Source organism: Oncorhynchus keta, chromosome 24 (assembly GCF_023373465.1).
Source record: "Oncorhynchus keta strain PuntledgeMale-10-30-2019 chromosome 24, Oket_V2, whole genome shotgun sequence".
NCBI lineage: Eukaryota > Metazoa > Chordata > Actinopteri > Salmoniformes > Salmonidae > Oncorhynchus > Oncorhynchus keta.
The window spans coordinates 43,696,460-43,722,316 of NC_068444.1; the positions used below are offsets into that span (position 1 = coordinate 43,696,460).

Consider the following 25,857-nt stretch of genomic DNA (forward strand, 5'->3'; position numbering starts at 1 on the left):
TGTTTCAGCACACTGTTCATACTGAGAAATGTTTTTAACCACATTGTAAAGTCTTCTAAATAGTAATGATTCAGGAATTTAAGGAAAATCAAGCCTACAATTACCATAAGGACTTTCTCAAAGGTTGCTACAACAGGACCAAAACCGGTGCTCTGGGAAATGTCATAACAAATTATATCTAATTAGTTAAGTCATATGAAGTAGTTTAGATTGTTGTTGACAAAAAAATATATAAGCTACCCTTTTTCCTCTTCCTGGTTTCATTCATTTTTAATTAAGCAGGTAGATTGGTTACAGCGAGTGTACTTACGCTGGTCAAACAAAAATTCAAGGCAAATTGAACCTATTGAATATGGGATATTAAAAACCAACTGAAAAAACATCTCGGAGGAAAGTGAAAATATATGGTTTGTAATATTTGCTCAGCTGTGACAGTTCATTTGCATGTTCTATTTGTATCTGTGTAAAACCACCCTGTTTTTTCCTGTACCGTCTCGCTCAAAACCCATTTCTGCTTTTATCGGTTCATTGTTACTTCTCATTACAGGTAAGAAAAGAATGTGTATTTCAAGTTTAGAAATGAGCAGTTCATTTAATATCAAAGAGATGGATATCTTGAGGGCAAATCAGGATATGTGTGATACTGTAGGATTTGAATTGCTTTATATGCAGACATTATTTTTGTAAACTAATCATGGAAGCTTACAAATGACAAATGACAAAACCAACAAAGGCTTCACACTGAAGATGGGACATGTATTCAGCTTCAAACAGAAAGATGTGGTTAATTGTTGTGTAATATTGCAAGATGGAAAATATTTAGGAAAACAACAATTGCTAAAAACAGCTATTTATAAACATATCATGAAAGTAATAATGTCTTGTCTACATTGACATTAAGTTAGTGTTGGAGAGCTGTATGACTGGTGACTAAATAATTAATCACCTTGGAGGGTAATATAATATGTTGGGTTGTATCACCGAGGAGAAGGGTATATGACACCCCTGGTTTGAAAAAAAAAATCCCATTCCGTATCCCCTTTCGTATTTTATCTAGACAGAATGAAGGAGAGGGGTAGAAAGATGGAGGCAGAATGGAAATGTTGGCTCGAGAAGCACACCCATGTCTCTCTGAAGCGACTACAACATGTGGTCCAGAGTTGTTGGTGTTAACCCTCAGCCACACACCCGCGCTGGTCTATTACTAATAACAGAGAGCATTGATTTTCCACCCATTGACCACCAACCTTTGAAACCACATTGGCAAGGATTCAAACAAACGTAGATGACCAACATTACACTGCACTCGACTTGTAGAATGTTAATGCTGTGTCGGAAGCAGAAACGCAGTCCAAACGACCATTCAAATAAGAAAGCAGTGAACAACTCCATAATGACTGTGATTGTGTGTCTTATTCTTCAGATACAGAATGGCATCCCAAGGCTGTATTGATCTCATCAAATATTTCCTATTCCTTTTCAATCTCCTTTTTGCTGTAAGTTTGATCATTCACTTATTTAAATGTTTCTCCTGCTAGACATAAGAATGGTGGTAACTGTTGCCCAAATTCACTGATAAAAGTACACTCTGTATATTTTTGCAGGTTGATTGAACTTGCTTGAAGTCTGTCGAAATATCTATTGATAGGTGAAATGAATTCTTAGTTGAGAGATGTATTTATTGTGCAATGCAATAAGATATCACCCTCCCACCAGTGTGTGGGCGCCCTCCTTCTGTCACTTGGGATATGGATAGTCCTTGCTGAGACAAGCTTCTTCAGTGAGTTTCTGTTTTCATCAACCACTCCTCACAATGAATGACAATATGTAATAATACATCATGTAATATTTCCACACGCAAATATCCTTATATACAATGATGTGTTTTGTAGTAATATAGGAATAACATTCCCTGAGATAGTCCTTTTTTATACACTAGGAATTGTCTTTCTGATTCACTTTTGGATCTCATGAACAAAATCAAAGTATTTCATTCCTGATGTCCCTCCAAAACGTGCTTTTTGGGAATTTATATTAAGAAAGATGAGTTTATTCATTCAAAACAGACAGCCTGTAAGCTACACATTATATTCACAAGCTAGTCAAATAATAGGTCTACTTTAACCCCAGATTTGTTTTCAAATTGAGACATGATTGTGCTTTGGTTTGACAATGGTCCAATTCATATTTCAAAGTTGAGTGCACGGTACAGCTATTACTGCTGGCAACCCATACCAGTATGAGCAACAAGTATCTCCAATAATGTTATTTCCTCTTTTTACAGTGCCTGCCCCTCCCTATATGTCTTTTCCTGTCTTCTCCTATTTTCTGATCATTGGTGGAAGTGCTACGATGTCGTTGGGCTTCATTGGGTGTCTGGGTGCATTGAAGGAGGTGAAATGCATGTTAGGAATGGTAAGAAATCATTCAAAACAGCTGACAAGCTCTGAGTGCATTTGTAAAAAATCATTTTGTGTGTACATGACAAGATTATTATGGATGAAAGAGTGAGATTTTTTGTATTTGTCAAAGGGCAGCCAAGCATCGATTTTCATGTCACCAAACTAAAACCATCAATAATTATTGTAAAGGAGCATCAAGATCATCACCGTGTACTTTCACCACCCTGTGAAGTCGATCATAAATTATTTCATTTGTAGCCTAATGAACCGTACGCTTTCCCGAGTCGTAGTGCGAGGACAACACAACTTCGATATGATGGTTATTATAGTGCATTTGGACCCCTTGACTTTTTCCACTTTTTGTTACGTTACCTTATTCTAAAATGTATTTAATTGGTTTTCCCCTCATCAACTTACACATAATGACAAGCAAAAACTGTTTTTTAGAAATATTTGCAAAACTCTAAAAATAAAAAACTTAAATATTTACATAAGTATTCAGACCCTTTACTCAGTATTTTGTTGAAGCACCTTTGGCAGCGATTACAGCTTCAAGTCTTCTTGGGTATGACGCTACATGCTTGGTACACCTGTACTTGGGGAGTTTCTCCCATTCTTCTCTGAAGATCCTCTGTCAGGTTGGATGGGGAGCATCGCTGCACAGCTATTTTCAGGTCTATCCAGAAACGTTTGATCTGGTTCAAGTCTGGGCTCTGGCTGGGCCACTCAAGGACATTCAAAGACTCAAAGTCACTCCTGTTTTATCTTGGCTGTGTGCTTAGGGTCGTTGTCTTGTTGGAAGGTGAACCGTTGACCCAGTCTAAGGTCCTGAGCACTCTGAAGTATGTTTTCATCAAGGAACTCTCTGTACTTTTCTCTGTTCAGCTTTCATTCGATCCTGACTAGTCTCCCAGTCCCTTCTGTTGAAAAATGTGCTATATGGATAATTCCTTTGACTTCATGGCTTGCTGGTTGCTCTGACATGCACTGTCATCTGTGGAAACTTATATAGACAGGTGTGTGCCTTTCCAAATCATTTCCAATCAATTGAATTTACCACAGGTGCACTACAATCTAGTTGTAGAAACATCTCAAGGATGATCAATGGAAACAGGATGCACTTGAGCTCAATTTCATAGCAAAGAGTCTGAATATTTATGTAAATAAGGTATTTCTGTTTTTTTTATATATATATATACATTTGCACAAAAAAAAATCTAAAAACCTGTTTTCACTTTGTCATTACTGTTATGACTTCTATGAATGGTGGGTGGAGGAGTCAAGCGCAGAGAGCAGGTAGTTCCTTACGTGGATATTTTATTCCAATGACAGTGGAAAAACGGACATGCAAAAACACAAGGGCGCATGAAACAACCCGTTCAAATAAACAGGACTAAAACCGTCCGGGAAAATAGAGATCACACTAATCAACCAACACCAATAAAACAGAGAACAAGCCCGCACAATACCCAGCAGGCCTAGTGCCCTTAAATAGCCTACAAACTAAACTAAACTCAAAACAGGTGTAACCAATTAGACTCAACTAACAGAAACAAAGGGAAAGGGAATCGATGGCAGCTAATAGGCCGGTGACGACGCACCATCTTCGGCGGGATTCATGACAATTACGGCTATTGTGGGTAGATTGATTTTTTTGTAAATAACAGCTGGTGCATTATATCTTAAGGAAGTCTCTAGCTATTGCTCGCCTGAGGTTGAGTATATCATGGGCTCCAAAATATTCTAATGAGCTACCTCCCCTAAATTTGTAATATTACCAAAAGAGCAAAGAACCTTTTTCTGAACTGTAAAGAACCATTCAAGAGCCCAAAGAGTTCTTGAAGTTGTTATGGTTCCGCATAGAACCACCGCCCTACCCAAAGAACCCTTGAGGAACCAACTTTTTTTTTTTTTATGAAAAAGTACAATTATTTGTATTTGTCAAACAGAAGCCAAGCATCAATTATCATGTCACCAGAATAAGACCGTCAATATTTATTGTAAAGGAGCATCAAGCTCATCACTGTGTACTTCACCACCCTGTGAAGTTCATCATAACTTATTTCATCTGTAGCCTAATAATGTTCATGGTTTCCCGAGTCGTAGTGGGAGGACCACACAACATATCATGTGACTCCAAGTTTACTTCCATATGATGTGATATATCAATATTTTCCCATAAAAGTGTTTGTAGACATTTGGTAATTTACTGACAAATTGTCTGTTATCCAAAATGTACTTTACTCACATAAAAAGGTTGGATGGAACCTGGTTTATTGTTCTGTTAATGTAAAACTTAAAATAAACGCTGAGTCTCAAATATCTCCTGTCTCATTTAATAGCCGGGTAATAGCACACATTTCAGCAAATAAATGCCTGTTTCAAAGAAACACCAGGTCTAAATTCATTATTTAGGAGGTTACCATGAATTACCAGCAATTGTTTATGAGGGTTAATTTTTTATTTGTTATATTAAATAATTCAGTAATGCCTAGAAAAAATATGTTTTTATTGCCAGTAAGAAACTGCTAGCCATTGGCTGCAATCAGGAGAGAAATGCTAGCTAACTGGGAAGCACAATAAAAGTGAACAACTTCGGGAGTACAGACACCCAGAAATTGGAAAGAAAATGGACAGTCCAAAGAGGAGAATAATTATTCTGCGAAGTACAAGTAATTTTTCATCCAAAATAGAGGCATACTAAGACAAAAGAAACAAAACACTGTGAGTAAAGGATAACACATTAGTGCCGGAAACTAAGAAATGTACTAAGATGCAGAAAGTGAATGCTGGAATTAAACAAACTATACAAATAAGCAAAAGATGTGTGGATTAAGGAAATAAACACCTGGCTCAAATAGACGCCTAGCTCTAATAAGCGCCTGTTGTGGTCAGTGATTTAAGGCCAAGCCAGTCTCCAAATCTCCACCTCATAGAAAATCTTTGGAGGGAGTTGAAAATCCATGTTGCCCAGCAACAGCCCCAAAACATCACTGCTCTAGAGGAGATATGCATGGAGGAATGGGCCAAAATACCAGCAACAGTGTGTGAAAACCGTGTGAAGACTTACAGAAAACGTTTGACCTCTGTCATTGCCAACAAAGGTTATATAACAAAGTATTGAGACAAACTTTTGTTATTGACCAAATACTTATTTTCCACCATAATTTGCTAATAAATTCATTAAAAATCCTACAATGTGATTATCTGGATTTTTTTTCTCATTTTGTCTGTCATAGTTGAAGTGTACCTATGATGAAAATTACAGGCCTCTCTCATCTTTTTAAGCGGGAGAACATGCACAATTGGTGGCTGACTAAATACTTTTTTTGCCCCACTGTATGTCCAAACTTGTGTAGGTTACACACACCTAAAACACAAACAAATCAATTATGCAGCAGCACATAGAAATATGGCAGTGATTGATCTACTCTAACTATTGCTCATCTTTACAGTATTTCTTCCTGCTCTCCATCCTTCTTGCTGCTCAGATTGTGGGAGCGGTTCTGCTCTTCACTCAGAGGACTTCAGTAAGACATTTACCTATGATATTACCTGAGTAACCACGTTTACTTATGTACTTATCTTCACAACGGGCCATGTACAATGCTTAAATTCACACAATCCTTGGTGTTATTTGACCATAGTTACACATCACAATCAACAATGGCACTATTTAAACTATTAAATCATGACTGGCACTCAAGATTGTGTTGGTTCACCCTTATTTATGAATTACAAAGATATTCAAAGATTTGTGACAATAAAGATGACTTCCCGAACTAGCTATATATATCTATGGTAAATCATTTGTCTCCCTATGACTAGGTTTCCGTTTTTTCTCCGCTTGCCACATTTTACATTTGCAATTGAGTAATTTAGCCGAAGCTCATACATCCCCGTGGGAATACGAACCCACAACCCTGGCAATGGAAGTGCCATGCTCTACCTACTGAGCCACTGCTAGGAGCAAGTCAAATACATACGCATTTCATAATGATGTGACAATCATCAATGCAGGGAGATTTTGAAAAGAATATTGTTGCCTAAAAGGGACACTGCTATTATATCTAATTCCACAGCGTCACATTCTGTGTATGCAATAGCCTAGTTTGTCTCGGGGTGTGCCACGAAAGTAAAACCTTTTTTTGTTACCTGGTGAATGGGTTGAAAGGGGACCTTGTAAGTCGATATCAGTGGGTATGTTATTTACACAATAGTCGGAGTGACTTTTGAAAGGCATCTCATTTCTTTCTCACACATTTTGTTCTAGTTTGAAAGCAAAGTCGAACAGCATGTCCTTCATCTCATTGCATCATTTGGCAAGAATGAGTCCAACTATCTGAACTTGGAGAAGACTCTGGACTACGTTCAGCAGGAGGTAATACATGCAGTAGTATACACTGCCAGTTGGTCATTTGTCCTTTGGATGAGATGTTGAACTGAGGTATTGAAGAGTAGGGGTGTTAACCCCCGATGTACTGGCTAAATTCCCAACCTGACCACGTATTGTCATGGCCACAAAAATCAACCCCTGGTTCCTAATTTGGCATAAATCCCTTATCACCTCTCCACTGTGAAAGCTAACGTTATGGTGAGCTTTCCGTCTTAAAATGGCTGCTGAGGCATCACTCGAGTGGGTGCGAAACGTTGGTTAAGGATGAGTTGAGTTTCCACCATACGTTAATGTTAAAGTGCTTTGAGCATCTGGAATAACACTAAAAAATACATCCAGTCGGTTAACTATGATTATCAATTGGAAGGGATCAACCTAATTCTTTAAGAGTCATGGTTTTGTTTGGATAGTTCCCTATACATGCTCCAAAAATCATCAGAACTACAACAAACTCATCTTAACTTTAAACTGAGTTGCTGCTGACACTTGATATGTGTGAATTCATTTTGAGAGGCCATCTATGATAGAATCTAGTTCAACTAAACGGAGGCCGCGATTCAAACCCACACAGATTTTTTTGCTATTGCACTTGACTTGTCGAATGTTTATGTCGTGTAGGTGGTGTAACCACAGTAACGGGAATTAAGCCTCCACAAAGCCCACTTCAACATAGGTGTCTTCGAACTTGATGCATGATTTCATTTCCATGTGAATGAAGTGATTTATATAATGAAGTTGGGCCATCGATGTTTGAATTTGGCATATAACACATTTGTGATCTAAGAAGTCATTTAAGAACAGGTATGGTTAGCTGATGCGCGACCCAATGGCAATTTCCACCATGGAAAGTTACGTCCGAATCAGGATTGCAGTGTGTCAAGTGCAGTACGATGGTCAGTTGTCTGCATGGTTTGAATCCCGCCTTAGACTTTGAAAGAGTGTTAGATTAAGCATTTATCTCCTTCTCTTACAACCGTGCAGATTCATTGTTGTGGATGGACAGGACCAAAGATCTGGGTGGAGGCACCCTGTTCCTGTTACCACGCCATCAATAACACCCAGAATGCCTCCAATTCTTATGAAATGTGTGACTGCAATGACATCCGGCCTTTTTCAAATTACACAGCGTGTGACATCTATCAAAATGTAAGTGGTCCTGACTCATGGCCTTGCTTCAAATGTGTTACATTTGATATAACAACATTTTTTTTAAAGGCCAGCAAACTTGTATGTTGTTTTCATTCGTATGTGATCTATTTCTGGTCCCAAACACCCTTTTTGACTTGTTTAAAGAAGATGATTTAGAGTTAAGCACATTCTCTACCTTAACTGAGAAGTTTGATATTTCCTGGTGTTTTACTGATTGCTTTAACCTCTCTGTTACAGGGGTGCAGAGAGAGTATTAGAGAGTGGTTGGACGAGAATATGCTCATTATTTTTGCCGTGCTACTTGCTGTGATGGCGGTGGAGGTAAATTGGATAATCTCATCTCAACTTGACAAACCGGGTCAGAATTCACAATATTCTAAACCCAAAGTATCCTCACAGGAAAGTTAGTTGTAATCCAAATGGTTAGAATCATTAAGAAGCAACACATGTTTAGAGGTCAGGGGCTTTCAGTTTCAGTGAATGGTCATACTGACCCTCCATAGGTGGTCTGAGAATGTGTATATCCTCACAACATAGTCGTTCCCGTAGTGTTTGTATTTATTATGGATCCCCGCTACCTGCTGCCAAAGCAGCAGCTACTCTTCCTGGGGTCCAGCAAAATTAAGGCAGTTTATACAATTTTAAAACATTACAATACATTCACAGATTTCACAACACACTGTGTGCCCTCAAGCCCCTACTCCACCACTACCACATATCTACAGTACTAAGTCCATGTGTATGTATAGTGTGTATGTTATCGTATGTGTGTGTGTGTGTGTGTATGCATGTGTCTGTGCCAATGTTTGTGTTGCTTCACAGTCCCCGCTGTTCCATAAGGTGTTTTTTTATTTGTTTTTTAAATCTAATTTTATGGCTTGCGTCAGTTACTTGATGTGGAATAGAGTTCCATGTAGTCATGGCTCTATGTAGTACTGTGTGCCTAACCATAATCTGTTCTGGACTTGGCGACTGTGAAGAGACCACTTGTGGCATGTCTTGTGTGGTATTGCACAAAACAGTAGGTACACACAAAACAAGGGTTTTTTGGGAAGGGTGATGGCTCTATGTGGAACCATGCTGACCCAAACAACCCGTGGAGCCCTTTCAATGCTTCTTTGCAGTTCAGAAAAGGGTTATTTCCTCTTTTAGTGATCATTTAAATGTAGGGGTGGTGGCTCATTAGAGTCATTTGTGGCATGGTTTAGACACAACTTTTTGTTTGTGCAACCGTGAGTGAGAGAGTCATTCCAGTTGAGTTAATCTGTTGTGTTATGCTAAATCATGTTATATATGACTATCTCTAGTGAAGGTGTATTGTGAAAGACCCAAGCATGGCTTCGGGTCAGTTGTGAATGGTTTACTAACTTAGTCAGTAGTTCTCAATTCTCTCCTCAGGGTCCCCCTGCTATTTCAGAGCGAACACGCATGATTCAACTTGTTAATAAACAACAATAAAACCTACAGAATTTGAACAATATAATATGGTTATGAAAACAGAATTAAACAGCCTGTATGGTTCTACAAAGAACCTTTGATATTGAGAAAGGTTCTTAATGAAACCATTCTCCATAAAGGATAAGTAAAGAACCATTAAAAAGGGTTGTAACCATAGCAGACCCCTATTTTTTTGGTGCTATATAGAACCGTTTTTTTAATGGCTCTTTAGAGAAGCTTATTAAATGGTTCTTTATAGCACCATTCAGCTTCCATTTAGAACCCGATGAGCATGGTTCCTTATAGAACAAATAAAAATATAGTTACAAGCAAAGTAACCTTTATTTGTCACTCTATAGAACCGTTTGTTTTTAGTGTGTACTAGGGAAGCTTCAACAACCACACCGCGTACTGTAACCACTCCTATGGTGGAGCAATCATATTGTTAGAGTTTTGTTTAAATGCACCAAGAGAAGACCAGTAGTGACCCTTATAAATAAGAGTTGTCCACGCGTTGTGTCTTTGTCTCCATGTTTTCCTCCCAGTGTCTCCAATGGGTGTGTCTCCTGGTTCTTTGTTGTATGAGTTGTACTCCATGTCCATGTTGTCGTCCCTCAAAGACTGAAGGCAGGCACTTTCAACTTTCCAGGTCTGTCATGTTTTTGTGTGGTGGTGATCCAGTAAAAAATACAACATTTTAAAAAACGACATATATACACTAGCGTTCAAAAGTTTGACGTCACTGTTTTTGAAAGAAAAGCACTTTTTTTTTGTCCATTAAAATAACATGAAATGGATCAGAAGTACAGTGTAGACATTGCTAATGTTGTAAATGACTGTTGTAGCTGGAAACGGATGATTTCTAATGGAATATCTAGCCTTCATTTCTCACAACAAGAATAGATTGACGAGTTTCAGAAGAAGATTCTTGTCATTTTGAGCCTGTAATCGAACCCACAAATGCTGATGCTCCAAGATACTCAAATAGTCTAATGAAGGCCAGTTGTATTGCTTCTTTAATTAGCACGGCAGTCTTCAGCTGTGCTAACATAATTGCAAAAGGGTTTTCTAATGATAAATAAGCCTTTTAAAATGATAAACTTGGATTAGCTAACACAACGTGCCATTGGAACACAGTAGTGATGGTTGCTGATAATGGGCCTCTGTACGCCTATGTAGATATTCCATTAAAAATCAGCCGTTTCCAGCTACAATAGTCATTTACAACATTAATTAACAATGTCTACACTGTATTTCTGATCAATTTTATGTTATTTTAATGGACAAAGAATGTGCTTTTCTTTCAAAAACAAGAACATTTCTAAGTGACCCCAAACTTTTGAACGGTAGTGTATATATTTATATATGCTGTATAATTCCTAATGAAAGTTAACACACACTTTGAACGGTAGTGTATATATTTATATATGCTGTATAATTCCTAATGAAAGTTAACACATACTTTGAACGGTAGTGTACATATTTATATATGCTGTATAATTCCTAATGAAAGTTAACACACACTTTGAACGGTAGTGTATATATTTATATATGCTGTATAATTCCTAATGAAAGTTAACACACACTTTGAACGGTAGTGTATATATTTATATATGCTGTATAATTCCTAATGAAAGTTTACACACACTTTGCACAGTTCTCCCATTTTGCTGCCTTAAAATAAAATCTAAAAAAGGATTAAGTAAAACAAAATTAAATTAAATTAAAAATGAAAATAAAAGATGACTCGATTGACACAGCAAATTTGAGATCAGAATTTTAACGCCCACATTGTTCAATTGAACACTTTCTTAGAAATTAAGTGCCCCACAGAAATAGTTTTAAACAAAAATCTTTCAGTGTTCACAAACTCACACCCCTAGAGTGTTGGTCCCTAACACCACGGGTGTTGCAAATTCCGACTTAAATGAACACTTTATTAGAGTTGACGCTGACGCGCTTTTTTACTGTTAGGAAATAACACATGTAGTTTTACACAGCTTGTTTTCATACTGCAGGTTGTAAAGTCACATTTGCATAATTGTGCAGCTGTTAAACAAAACTCAATCCCAGGGTTAAGTCTTCAGAAGACTGGGGCATGTTTTCCTCTAAGTTTTTACCTGGACTTTGTTCCTTCCATATTTAGTTTTTCCTGTTGGTGACGAGCAGACCCATAACAAGATGCTGACACCACAATACTTGAAAACACAGAGGGTTTCACTCTGATGTGTTTTATTGGATTAGACCCAAACCTGAAGTTATCATTTAGTTATTTAGTTATCAAAAAGTGAATTTATTGGCCATGTTGTCTTGCAGTATTATGGACATTGTTGCAAACAGGATGGATGATTCACTTTGTCATATAGGCCAGTAATGTGGAGTGAATGCAATGTTGTTGATCCATGCACAGCTCTTTCACCACAGCCATTACATTCTGTGACTGTTTTAAAATGATCTTAAGCATCATAGTGATATCCCTGAGCAGTTTCCATTCTCTCCCGCAGCTCAGTTAGGAAGGATGGCCAGATCTTTACAGTGTCTGGGTGATATGATACACCATCCACAGATGAATTACCATATTTATAGGGATATTCAGTGGGATATTTTATTTGACCTCCCCTGATCTATTCCAAACTAAATGTATCCCATACATACTTGCAAGGCTCATTGGTGGCTCTGAGGTTGTATGTACAGTACAGTATTCTTAAATCATGACAACTACTACTTCTGATAACAGATGGACCTCATTCAACAAATTGTGTGATTTTGTTTCTGAAAATATTATCACCTGAACATATTTAGATGTGCCACAGCAATGGGTGGGAAGACCTTTTCAAAAAGCACTTATTTGTTTTATTCATTTCAGAACATTTCTATAGTTTTTAGATCAGTGGAAGAAAACCCCAGTTGAATCCCCTTTTCGATTGATATTTAAGGCAGCCAAATGTGAAAATTGTGCCAGGGTGTGTAAACTTTGAATAGGCACTGTATGTAATGGTTGAATTTCAGATTATGTTTCAAATTAATAATCTTTCTGAATCATTTAACTCCCTCCAGTGATATTTATATGGAATATTGGCAAGGTATATTTTGAATGCTTTCATTTTTCATGGTTTTGATGTTACATTATAGGAACTGAGAGCCAAAGTGGCATTGCATTGTTCCTGCCCAAGGGCCTTTTCTGCCCTGTGTTTTACAGAATCATTTATTTGATTTTCAAATAGTGAGATAGTATGTCTGAGTCCAAAATGGCAGGGTATGATGACAACACTTTGTCCCTCAATGTGGTGCAGTGTAATCTTAGTGTGTGCTTTGAATAACTGTTTTGTTAAAATAGTGCCATTTAATTAAAAAGGTTTGATCAGGTATTAACAATATTCTTCTGACAGAGCAAAGATGTGTATCTTTAACAACAAAAAATAGTGTCTCAAAATTCATTGGACCAATGAATGATATATGACTAAATGTAAGACATATTCAGTGCGTATCATAAGTACGTATTCACCCGTTGGATTTCATCCCATTTTGTTGAGTTACAAAGTGGGATTGAAATTCCAGAATATTTCATTGTGATTTGTCATTGATCTACACATAATACTCCATAAAGTCAAAGTGAAAAGAAAATTCGACACATTTTCACAAATTAAATGACTAAAATATTGTTGTTGCATCAGTATTCATCACCTTTGTTTAGGCAAGCCTAAAATAGTTCAGAAGTAAAACTTGGTGTAACAGATAATAAGTTACATGGTCTCAATCTGTGTGAAATAATAGGGTTTGATATGAATTTTGAATGACTACTCCAACATCTGTAAGGTCCTTCAGTCAAGTATTGAATTTAAGCACAGATTCAATTACAAAGACCAGGGAGCTTTTCGAAAGCCTCAAAGAAAGACAGTGATTGGTACATGGTTAAAATGAACAAATCAGACACTGAATATCTCTTTAAGCATGGCCAAGTTAACAATTATGCTGTGGATGATAGGGATGGTGCAAGGTTTTCTCCAGACGTGACGCTTGGCATTCAGGCCAAAAAGTTCAAGCTTGGTTTAATCAGATCAGAGAATCTTGTTTCCCATGGTCTCAGACCTATAGGGGCATTTGGGCAACTCCAAGCAGGCTGTCATGTGCTTTTTACTGAGGAGTGCCTTACGCCTGACCACTCTAACATAAAGGCCTGATTAAGTGCTGCAGATATGGTTGTCCTTCTGGAAGGTTCTCCCATCTCCACAGAGGAACTCTGGAGCTCTGTCGGTGTGACTATCTGGTTCTTGGTCACCTCCCTGACCAAGGCCCTTCTCCCCCGATTGTTCAGTTTGGACGGTTTGCCAGCTCTAGGATGAGTCTTGGTGGTTCCAAACCTCTCCCATTTAGGAATGATGGAGGCCACTGTGTTCTTGGGGACCTTCAATGATGCAGACACTTTTTGGTACCCTTCCCCAGATCTATGCCTCAACAAAATCTTGTTTCAGAGATCTAGGGACAATTCCTTCGACCTCGTGGCTTGGTGTTTGCTCTGACACTGTCAATTGTGAGACCTTATATAGAGAGGTGTGTGCCTTTCCAAATCATGTCCAATCAATTGAATTTACCACAGGTGGCCTCCAATAACATTGTAGAAACATCTCAATGATGATCAATGGAAACATGAAGCACCTGAGCTCAATTTCGAGTCTCATGGCAAGGAGTCTGAATAATTATGTAAATAAGATATTTCAGTTGAAAATGTTTTTTTTTTTTTTACTGTTTTGTCTTTGTCATTATGGGGTATTGTGTGTAGATCGATGATGGAAAAACATTATTTAATCCATTTCAGAATTAGGTTGTAACCTAACAAAATGTGGAAAAAGTCAATTAGTCTGAATACTTTCCGAATGCACTGTAAAGCCCTTTTTACATCAGCAGATGTCACAAAGTGTTTATACAGAAACCCAGCCTCAAACCCCAAACAGCAAGCAATGCAGATGTAGAAGCACAGTGGCTATGGAAAACTCACTAGAAAGGCAGGAACATAGGAAGAAACCTAGAGATGAACCAGGCTCTGATGGGTGGCCAGTCCTCTTCTGGCTGTGCCAGGTGGAGATTATAAGAGTACATGGTCATTTAGGCCAGATTGTTCTTCAAGATGTTCAAATGGTCATAGCTGACCAGCAGGGTCAAATAATAATCACAGTGGTTGTAGAGGGTGCAACAGGTCAGGACCTCAGGAGTAAATGTCAGTTGTCTTTAGTTTTTTACATTTGCCAGGTCAAGGTTTGACTTTTTCAGGAGAGGCGTTTTACTGCCACTTTTAGTGGGTCTGGTCCAAATCCGGAGGACAGGGAGCTGTTTATTATGTTCAACATAGGAGGGCCAAGCACAGGAAGTAGCTGTTTCAGTAGTTAAGTTGGAATAGGGTCCAGTAGGCAGCTGGAAGGTTCAGAGGCCATGACAATTTTTGTGAATGTGTAAGGAGATATAGAATTCAAAAACTTGAGTGTCTCCATTGATCTTAGGTCCTGACATTCTGCGAATCCTCAGGACAACTGAGTTTTGGAGAAATACACAGATTGAAAGAGGAGTCTGTAATTTGCTTTCTAATGAAAATGATATTTTAGAATATACTTTAGAAGTGTTTAATTATTATTTTATAAACTGTCCAATTACATCTATTTAAATCCCACTTTGTAACACAGTAAAATGTGAAGAAATCCAAGGGGGATGAGTATTTACGATACCTACTGTAATACCAAAAAATCTGATTCATTGATCTAATATGTTGGTCAGAATTTGTCCACATGGTTTTTATAAAGATGTATATAGATCAGGGGTGGGGAAAAACATTTTGACTCACTGTTGAATTTCTGAATCCCAAAGTGGCCCCCAAATGATCTCCCATCTATGATGCTCATGTGCAAATGGACGGGGGGCCCATAGGTTATGCATGTATATGTTAATTATTCTCTCTCTCTCTCTCTCTCTCTCTCTCTCTCTCTCTCTCTCTCTCTCTCTCTCTCTCTCTCTCTCTCTCTCTCTCTCTCTCTCTCTCTCTCTCTCTCTCTCTCTCTCTCTCTCTCTCTCTCTCTCTCTCCAGCTATGTGGTATGACCCTTTCGATGTGTCTGTATAGATGGACCAGCCTGGATTACAGCATGCTGATGCAATACTCATAAAGTAGGACAGAGTGCTGCATAAACATCTATGAATGATATAATTTGTGTTTCTATGTTTATAAAGCGAAATAAAAAATAGATAGTTGCATTATTCATTGTTAAAATTTGAGTGTACTTAATTAATCGATTGCTATGATATAACTCCTTCATTCTTGCTCATTTCTTCATAACTTTATTTTTTGTATTGATACATTACATTGCTGTGTCTACTACTACTATTTCATAACCATAAGTGCTTCAAGACAAGCAAGTACGCACATTTACTTCGGTTAATGTCCTTTTCTAGTTTATAGCTAAATTCATCGCAGATTATAGAAGCTTCAAATCATGCATCAGTAGTAGTAGTACTGACAGCAGTAGTGATGGTAGAAGTAGTAAAGGTTTTAATAGGGTTTTCATAGGCTATGTGTTAGCTATAGTGACCTATTTTGGGCTGGTTTGTAAGTACTATATCATCATAAGCCATAGAATGTTTATAAAGCTCTCAAAATTTGGAACATTCTGAATGTTTGTGGCAGTGATTTCAGTTCAGAATGTTGAAGATTGCATTCCGCCATTAAAATGTATGGCATACAACAAGCTTTATAGTTTATGGAATATGAATGGTAGCAAAAAGCTGTGTTGAATCAATTTTAGTTTAATCAGTCTCCACATTTCAACGTTGGGTTGGTGTTTGTAGCTTTGAAGCCTATAGAGATTTAAACACACTTAATATGGTTATCGTTCAAAAAGTACAATCGTATCAAAAATCATTTGAAAAACATAGTAAGTTGAGTTAGTCTGCACATGTTAACGTTGGGTTGGTGTTAGTATCTGAAATGGATCAAGAGCAGTGTTGAATCCACATTTTGCCTTAGAAGTATTGGGAGCTTTTATGCTAGTTTAAAATTGTTATATTTCAAAAGTACAAATAGCATCACATTTTTTTTGACAAGCAATCTCAGTTTAGTCAATTTGAACATGCGAACATTGATTTGGTGTTTGTAGATTTAACTGTTCAAGAGAATTAGCGAATCGAAATACTTCCCATTCAAGCCTATGGAGCTTTTATGAACATTTAAAATGGTTCTAGTTAAAAAAGTATCAATGGTATCAAAAAGCTATATACAAGCACACTATTTTACACCGGTCTGTACGTTTGAATGATGTTTCTAGTGAAGCCCTTTCATGCAGTCAAATGACCTAGTGGCTTCATGGGTGGAATGTTATTCATATTTTTCATAATTTCATAATTAATAAACATTGTTTTTTTTGAAGATGCAGAAAATCCGGTGTTTCTATGTTAAACAGTTTTGTTATATTTCAGTGTTCTGTCAGGTATATCAAGTTTAATATTAGGATGCACATGTTACAAGTGTCTTCTTTTTATTTAGCCAATAACCATGCCTGTGAGGTGTATACTTTTGTTTCAAAGTAAAGTTGTTTAAGACTACCAAGAAAGACTCTGATTTAGCCCATGTTGGGATTTGTTTCCTTGTCAATCATTGGCTCATTGGTGAAATTAGCATTATGACAATATCTTTAATGAAATCATTCAAAACCTTTATTAATGCAATTGCAGACAGAAGTTGACAACAGTAACATTATGCATGTTTCCAAGTAAGTTCTGTATCAAAGAAAATGTCCCATGTTATTTTATTAAACCCGAAGTCCAGCCCAAGTGATGTCACTGCCTACGTCATTACCTTCTACTCATGAGACCAAAACCATGCCTACACAACTATATAAACAAGGCTTTTAGCGTTATCTAAAATCTTAGTAGTAAATGTCCAAGTTGATTTATAGTGGAATGTCTGACAAATCTCTTATCTCGTGCACTCCCTTGCAGAGTTCACACATTTCACAGATAGTTTCTTTATAGGAGGCAGAGAGACTAGAAAAGTACTGTGGAACAATAAACCTAATAATGTATATATATTGTTAATCTGTAGTCTGGGGTCTTATAACCCCTCCCCTTTTATTAATACCACATAAGCATAATCAATTATTCTAATACATCAAACATTTGGTAGAGCCCCAATCATGACCCCTAGGTGAACCTCTAACACCCACTGCAGTAAAATATAAAATGATTGAAGACGAGTTATGACCAGAATTTACCATTCATGTCTATGGCCATTGAAATGCATAGGGATTTATGCAAATACGGTTGTAGTGTGAAAAGTACAAGTAGTATCAAATAATTGTATTCAATCAACCTGATCAGTGGCAGTATTGGTATTTTAAAGTTGTTTTGGTGTTGGTAGCTTTTATGGTTTTGGCGCTACAGGTAGCAGTGGAAGGAGAATAAGAAGAAGACGAAGTATGAACAATTTCCAACAAGTTCAGCAAGCACCCCTGATAAATGCACTATAAATAAAGTCCACCATTTTGTCCCTAATCGTCTGTGGCTGAACTATTGTTCCATTTTTTTTGCTCTGATTGTAAAATGCACACATGCTGCATGCTGCTTTCTGCTGGCTGCATGCTGCTGGCTGTTTTCTGCTGGCTGCTTTCTGCTGGCTGCATGCTGCTTTCTGCTGGCTGCTTTCTGCTGGCTGCTATCTGCTGGCTGCTTTCTGCTGGCTGCTTTCTGCTGGCTGCATGCTGCTTTCTGCTGGCTGCATGCTGCTGGATGCATGCTGCTTTCTGCTGGCTGCATTCTGCTGGCTGCATGCTGCTTTCTGCTGGCTGCATGCTGCTGGCTGCATTCTACATGCTGCATTCTGCTGGCTGCATGCTGCTTTGTGCTGGCTGCTTTCTGCTGGCTGCATGCTGCTTTCTGCTGGCTGCATGCTGCTTTCTGCTGGCTGCTTTCTGCTGGCTGCTTTCTGCTGGCTGCATGCTGCTTTCTGCTGGCTGCTTTCTGCTGGCTGCTTTCTGCTGGCTGCTATCTGCTGGTGGCTTTCTGCTGGCTGCTTCCTGCTGGCTTCTTTATGCTGGCTGCATGCTGCTTTCTGCTGGCTGCATTCTGCTGGCTGCATGCTGCTTTCTGCTGGCTGCATGCTGCTGGCTGCATTCTGCATGCTGCATTCTGCTGGCTGCTGGCTGCTTTATGCTGGCTGCATGCTGCTTTCTGCTGGCTGCATGCTGCTTTCTGCTGGCTGCATGCTGCTTTCTGCTGGCTGCTTTCTGCTGGCTGCATGCTGCTTTCTGCTGGCTGCTTTCTGCTGGCTGCATGCTGCTTTGTGCTGGCTGCTTTCTGCTGGCTGCATGCTGCTTTCTGCTGGCTGCATGCTGCTTTCTGCTGGCTGCTTTCTGCTGGCTGCTTTCTGCTGGCTGCATGCTGCTTTCTGCTGGCTGCTTTCTGCTGGCTGCTTTCTGCTGGCTGCTATCTGCTGGTGGCTTTCTGCTGGCTGCTTCCTGCTGGCTTCTTTATGCTGGCTGCATGCTGCTTTCAGCTGGCTGCATGCTGCTGGATGCATGCTGCTTTCTGCTGGCTGCATTATGCTGGCTGCATGCTGCTTTCTGCTGGCTGCATGCTGCTGGCTGCATTCTGCATGCTGCATTCTGCTGGCTGCATGCTGCTTTGTGCTGGCTGCTTTCTGCTGGCTGCTTTCTGCTGGCTGCATGCTGCTTTCTGCTGGCTGCATGCTGCTTTCTGCTGGCTGCATGCTGCTTTCTGCTGGCTGCTTTCTGCTGGCTGCATGCTGCTTTCTGCTGGCTGCTTTCTGCTGGCTGCATGCTGCTGGCTGCTTGCTGCTGGCTGCTTTCTGCTGGCTGCATGCTGCTTTCTGCTGGCTGCATGCTGCTTTCTGCTGGCTGCATGCTGCTTTCTGCTGGCTGCTTTCTGCTGGCTGCATGCTGCTTTCTGCTGGCTGCTTTCTGCTGGCTGCATGCTGCTTTCTGCTGGCTGCTTTCTGCTGGCTGCATGCTGCTTTCTGCTGGCTGCATGCTGCTTTCTGCTGGCTGCTTTCTGCTGGCTGCTTTCTGCTGGCTGCATGCTGCTTTCTGCTGGCTGCTTTCTGCTGGCTGCTTTCTGCTGGCTGCTATCTGCTGGTGGCTTTCTGCTGGCTGCTTCCTGCTGGCTTCTTTATGCTGGCTGCATGCTGCTTTCAGCTGGCTGCATGCTGCTGGATGCATGCTGCTTTCTGCTGGCTGCATTATGCTGGCTGCATGCTGCTTTCTGCTGGCTGCATGCTGCTGGCTGCATTCTGCATGCTGCATTCTGCTGGCTGCATGCTGCTTTGTGCTGGCTGCTTTCTGCTGGCTGCATGCTGCTTTCTGCTGGCTGCGTGCTGCTTTCTGCTGGCTGCATGCTGCTTTCTGCTGGCTGCATGCTGTTTTCTGCTGGCTGCTTTCTGCTGGCTGCATGCTGCTTTCTGCAGGCTGCTTTCTGCTGGCTGCATGCAGCTGGCTGCTTGCTGCTGGCTGCTTTCTGCTGGCTGTATGCTGCTGGCTGCTTTCTGCTGGCTGTTTTCTGCTGGCTGCATGCTGCTTTCTGCTGGCTGCTTGCTGCTGGCTGCTTTCTGCTGGCTGTTTTCTGCTGGCTGCTTTCTGCTGGCTCCATGCTGCTGGATGCATGCTGCTTTCTGCTGGCTGCATTCTGCTGGCTGCATGCTGCTTTCTGCTGGCTGCATTCTGCATGCTGCATTCTGCTGGCTGCATGCTGCTTTGTGCTGGCTGCTTTCTGCTGGCTGCATGCTGCTTTCTGCTGGCTGCATGCTGCTTTCTGCTGGCTGCATGCTGCTTTCTGCTGGCTGCTTTCTGCTGGCTGCATGCTGCTTTCTGCTGGCTGCATGCAGCTGGCTGCTGGCTGCTGGCTGCTTTCTGCATGCTGTTTTCTGCTGGCTGCATTCTGCTGGCTACCTTTCTGCTGGCTGCATGCAGCTGGCTGCTTTCTGCTGGCTGCTTACTGCTGGCTGCTTTCTGCTGGCTGCATGCTGCTTTCTGCTGACTGCTATCTGCTGGCTGCTTTTTGCTGGCTGTTTTCTGCTGGCTGCATGCTTCTTTCTGCTGGCTGCATGCTGCTGGCTGCTTTCTGCTGGCGGCTTTCTGCTGGCTGCATGCTGCTTTCTGCTGGCTGCTTGCTGCTTTCTGCTGTCTGCTTCCTGCTGGCTGCTTTCTGCGAGCTGCATGCTGCTTTCTGCTGGCTGCATGCTGCTTTCTGCATGCTGCTTTCTGGCTGCTTTCTGCTGGCTGCATTGCTGCTTTCTGCTGGCTGCATGCTGCTTTCTGCTGGCTGCTTTCTGCTGGATGCATGCTGCTCTCTGCTGGATGCATGCTGCTTTCTGCTGGCTGCATGCTGCTTTCTGCTGGCTGCTTTCTGCTGGCTGCTTTCTGCTGGCTGCATGCTGCTTTCTGCTGGCTGCTGTCTGCTGGCTGCTTTCTGCTGGCTGCATGCTGCTGGCTGCTTTCTGCTGCAGCTGGCTGCTGGCTTTCTGCTGGCTGCATGGCTGCATTCTCCTGGCTGCATGCTGCTTGCAGCTGCTGCTTTCTGGCTGCTGGCTTCTGCTGGCTGCATGCTGCTGACTGCTATCTGCTGGCTGCATGCTGCTGTTTTCTGCTGGCTGCATGCTGCTTTCTGCTGGCTGCATGGCTGCTTTCTGCTGGCTGCATGCTGGCTGCATGCTGCTCTGCTGGCTGCTTTCTGCTGGATGCATGCTGCTGCTCTGCTGGCTGCTTTCTGCTGGCATGCTTTCTGCATGCTGTTTCTGCTGGCTGCATTCTGCTGGCTGCTTTCTGCTGGCTGCATGCTGCTGCTGCTTTCTGCTGGCTGCTTTCTGCTGGATGCATGCTGCTTCTGCTGGATGCATGCTGCTTTCTGCTGGTTGCATGCTGCTGGCTGCTTTTTGCTGGCTGTTTTCTGCTGGCTGCATGCTGCTTTCTGCTTCCTGCTGGCTGCTTTCTGCTGGCTGCATGCTTCTGGATGCTTTCAGCTGGCTGCTTTCTGCTGGCTGCTTTCTGCTGGCTGCATGCTGCTTTCTGCTGGCTGCATGCTGCTTTCTGCTGGCTGCATGCTGCTTTCTGCTGGCTGCTTTCTGCTGGCTGCATGCTGCTTTCTGCTGGCTGCTTTCTGCTGGCTGCTTTCTGCATGCTGTTTTCTGCTGGCTGCATTCTGCTGGCTGCTTTCTGCTGGCTGCATGCAGCTGGCTGCTTTCTGCTGGCTGCTTTCTGCTGGCTGCTTTCTGCTGAATGCATGCTGCTTTCTGCTGGTTGCTATCTGCTGGCTGCTTTTTGCTGGCTGTTTTCTGCTGGCTGCATGCTGCTTTCTGCTTCCTGCTGGCTGCTTTCTGCTGGCTGCATGCTTCTGCATTTCTGGCTGCTGGCTGCTTTATGCTGGCTGCATGCTGCTTTCTGCTGGCTGCGTGCTGGCTGCATGCTGCTTTCTGCTGGCTGCTTTCTGCTGGCTGCATGCTGCTCTGGATGCTGCTTCAGCTGGCTGCTTCTGCTGGCTGCTTTCTGCTGGCTGCATTCTTCTGGCTGATTTCAGCTGGCTGCTTTCTGCTGGCTGCATGCTGCTTTCTGCTGGCTGCATGCTGCTGGCTTCTGCTGGCTGATTTCATGCATGCTGCTTTCTGCTGGCTGCATGCATGCTGCATTCTGCTGGCTGCTTTATGCTGGCTGCATGCTGCTGCATGCTGCTGGCTGCATGCTGCTTTCTGCTGGCTGCTTTCTGCTGGCTGCATGCTTCTGGATGCTTTCAGCTGGCTGCTTCCTGCTGGCTGCTTTCTGCTGGCTGCATTCTTCTGGATGATTTCAGCTGGCTGCTTTCTGCATGCTGCTTTCTGCTGGCTGCATGCTGCTTTCTGCTGGCTGCATGCTGCTTTCTGCTGGCTGCATGCTGATTTCTGCTGGCTGCTTTCTCCTGGATGCATGCTGCTTTCTGCTGGCTGCTGGCTGCTTTCTGCTGGCTGCTTCCTGCTGGCTGCATGCTTCTGGATGCTTTCAACTGGCTGCTTTCTGCTGGCTGCTTTCTGCTCGCTGCATGCTGCTTTCTGCTGGCTGCATGCTTCTGGATGCTTTCAGCTGGCTGCTTTCTGCTGGCTGCATGCTGCTTTCTGCTGGCTGCATGCTGCTTTCTGCTGGCTGCTTTCTGCTGGCTGCATGCTGCTTTCTGCTGGCTGCATGCTGCTTTCTGCTGGCTGCTTTCTGCTGGCTGCATGCTGCTTTCTGCTGGCTGCTTTCTGCTGGATGCATGCTGCTTTCTGCTGGCTGTATGCTGCTTTCTGCTGGCTGCTGGCTGATTTCTGCTTGATGCTTTCTGCATGCTGTTTTCTGCTGGCTGCATTCTGCTGGCTGCTTTCTGCTGGCTGCATGCAGCTGGCTGCTTTCTGCTGGCTGCTTTCTGCTGGCTGCTTTCTGCTGGCTGCATGCTGCTTTCTGCTGGCTGCTTTCTGCTGGCTGCATGCTGTTTTCTGCTGGCTGTTTTCTGCTGGCTGCATGCTGTTTTCTGCTGGCTGTTTTCTGCTAGCTGCATGCTGCTTTCTGCTGGCTGCTATCTGCTGGCTGCTTTCTGCTGGCTGCTTTCTGCTGGCTGCTATCTGCTGGCTGCTTTCTGCTGGCTGCTTACTGCTGGCTGCATGCTGCTTTCTGTTTCTGCTGGCTGCTTTCTACTGGCTGCATGCTGCTTTCCGCTGGTTGCATGCTGCTTTCTGCTGGCTGCATGCTGCTGGCTGCCTTCCTGTTTGGCCCTGTCCGGGGGTGTCCTCGGATGGGGCCACAGTGTCTCCTGACCCCTCCTGTCTCAGCCTCCAGTATTTATGCTGAAGTAGTTTATGTGTCGGGGGCTAGGGTCAATTTGTTATATCTGGAGTACTTCTCCTGACCTATTCAGTGTCCTGTGGGAATCTAAATGTGCGTTCTCTAATTCTCTCCTTCTCTCTTTCTTTCTCTCTCTCGGAGGACCTGAGCCCTAGGACCATGCCCCAGGACTACCTGACATGATGACTCCTTGCTGTCCCCAGTCCACCTGGCCATGCTGCTGCTCCAGTTTCAACTGACCTGAGCCCTAGGACCATGCCCCAGGACTACCTGACATGATGACTCCTTGCTGTCCCCAGTCCACCTGGCCATGCTGCTGCTCCAGTTTCAACTGTTCTGCCTTACTATTATTCGACCATGCTGGTCATTTATGAACATTTGAACATCTTGGCCATGTTCTGTTATAATCTCCACCCGGCACAGCCAGAAGAGGACTGGCCACCCCACATAGCCTGGTTCCTCTCTAGGTTTCTTCCTCGGTTTTGTCCTTTCTAGGGAGTTTTTCTTAGCCACCGTGCTTCTACACCTGCATTGCTTGCTGTTTGGGGTTTTGGGCTGGGTTTCTGTACAGCACTTTGAGATATCAGCTGATGTACGAAGGGCTATATAAATACATTTGATTTGATTTGATTTCTGCTGGCTGCTTTCTGCTGGCTGCATGCTGCTTTCTGCTGGCTGCATGCTGCTTTCTGTTGGCTACAAGCTGCTTTCTGCTGGCTACATGCTGCTTTCTGCTGGCTGCATGCTGCTTTCTCTATGCTTCTTTCTGCTGGCTGCTTTCTGCTGGCTGCATGCTGCTTTCTGCTGGCTGCTTTCTGCTGGCTGCATGCTGCTTTCTGCTGGCTGCTCTCTGCTGGCTGCTCTCTGCTGGCTGCTTTCTGGGGCTGCTTTCTGCTGGCTGTATGCTGCTGGCTGCATGCTAAATCACGATCAGTTGACTAGTATTTACTTCCTTCATAGTGGCATTCAGCGTTCGGTTTACAAGGTGATGTAATAGTGAAATAGGGTTATTCAACCTCCTTGGTCCATTATTGTGTCAAGACTGTCAAGAGGCTCTCTAGGGGCAGACTATTGTTAGACAGACAATACATGACCTGGAATCTGTTCCAAAGATGTGTCGATACTGACTTGTTATTTTGGTTATCTTACTGTTCTACTGTGTATTTCTCAAGCTATTCTATTTACCAGCTCAGACATTTTAGTTGCAACAAGTTCTCAGAAGTGGGACAGATTTTGTCAGGAGTTTATGCTTAAACAGTGCTGTATAACTATAATGCTAAAATATATGTAACATAAGCAACTATTATTCACTAAAATGTTTTATAAACCTGGCCTACTATTCTTAACAGTTATAATATGAGAAGGCTTTTTCACCTGGTCACAGACAGCTGAAGTCCACACGCGAAGGGAAAAAGTGAAAGGGGGAGAACGCGTAGATACTAGAAGAATTATACAACGAGAAAAGTGATCATGCTGTTTCTATGTGCTTGCTATGAAAGTGAACTGCGATTGCTTGTGATCAGGTGTGTATTCATTATGTTTAAAAAAACTAATCCTAAACGGAATGAAACAGGGATAAACATACCTGAATTTGTCCAATAGAAACTCTCATTTACAACTGTTGGACTAACGATTACAACCTAGATCGGCTGGATGCAGGTAAGACTGTGCAAAGCGGTATTGAATGTGTCACTGTCACCTTGATTACTCAATTATTTTCTCTCTACCTGTACACCTACATTGTAAACTTTCATTCATAGGCTAGGTCGGAGCAACCTCATGATGGGGTATAGGGAAAATGTGAGTACCGTGTAGTAGCCTAAACCTATCTATATTACTTTGAGCTGGGTGAATGGGAATATGAACGACAATCATCCAATATGCTGTCATAGAAATAAGACTATGTTCATAAAAAAATGTAACAACTCCTCCCTCACCGACTGCCACTGGCCTGCAGCATGATGGTGAACTGAGCACGTCTCCAGAGCCACTGAGCTAGTATTAATCCTACTATTCCTGAACAAAAGCCTGTGACTTGTCTGATAATGTGATTTTGTTTCACTGAATCTCCATCTGTATAGTTGGTTAATTTTTCTCTGGATGGGCAAATAAAGCGGAGGTGGTAGCTCATCTAGTCGGCCGCTCATCTATCACTGATCAGAAACATTTAGCATGCCATAATGTAGCCTAAATCAAGATGATTATTTTGCTATGGACTCGCGGATATGTAAAAGAGTTAAGAACGTACCAAAAGTTCACTCCCACAGCTAGCTTGAAATGTTGCCGATGGAGCTGTCGAATGCGAGATTTTTCAAAAGCTCAAACTGTTGGTACGTTGTCAAAGAGGGCAGTCATGCGTGCTAGCAAGGCAGAGGTCCCAGGTTTGAGGCTCGGTGTGAGCGAAACGAGCAGCGTGATATCTGTAACACATCGTAGGCAACTCCAAACGCCCGCTGAGTTTGGAAATTATGAACACCAGACTCACATGCTTTTGAAAATATAGATTGCTATTATTTTCTAAAGGTATCATGATGAAGGTAGTCCAAATTAAACACCCTACTCCTGCTCCCTACTAGGCGTAGAATTTACACCCAGGTGTGCTCATAGAAGGCTTTCGCCGAGGTGGTGCAACGGGTAAA

At 42.0% G+C, this 25,857-nt stretch overlaps 1 protein-coding gene across 2 annotated transcripts; it reads left to right on the forward strand.

Moving 5' to 3' along the window:
- The first annotated feature begins 282 nt into the window (after positions 1-282).
- On the forward strand, positions 283-17,195 carry cd37 (CD37 molecule). 2 transcript variants are annotated; one of them, XM_052478379.1, is made up of 10 exons: positions 283-407; positions 1,424-1,496; positions 1,717-1,780; positions 2,285-2,415; positions 5,858-5,932; positions 6,676-6,783; positions 7,780-7,944; positions 8,185-8,268; positions 9,930-10,033; positions 15,458-17,195. In XM_052478379.1, the coding sequence occupies exons 2-10, from the start codon at positions 1,431-1,433 to the stop codon at positions 15,468-15,470; spliced, it is 810 nt and encodes a 269-aa protein (XP_052334339.1). In that variant the 5' UTR covers positions 283-407; positions 1,424-1,430; the 3' UTR covers positions 15,471-17,195. The 2 variants fall into 2 exon arrangements, with proteins under 2 accessions (XP_052334339.1, XP_035590755.1); XM_035734862.1 differs by lacking the exons at positions 283-407; positions 9,930-10,033 and adding an exon at positions 473-547.
- The last annotated feature ends 8,662 nt before the right edge of the window (positions 17,196-25,857 follow it).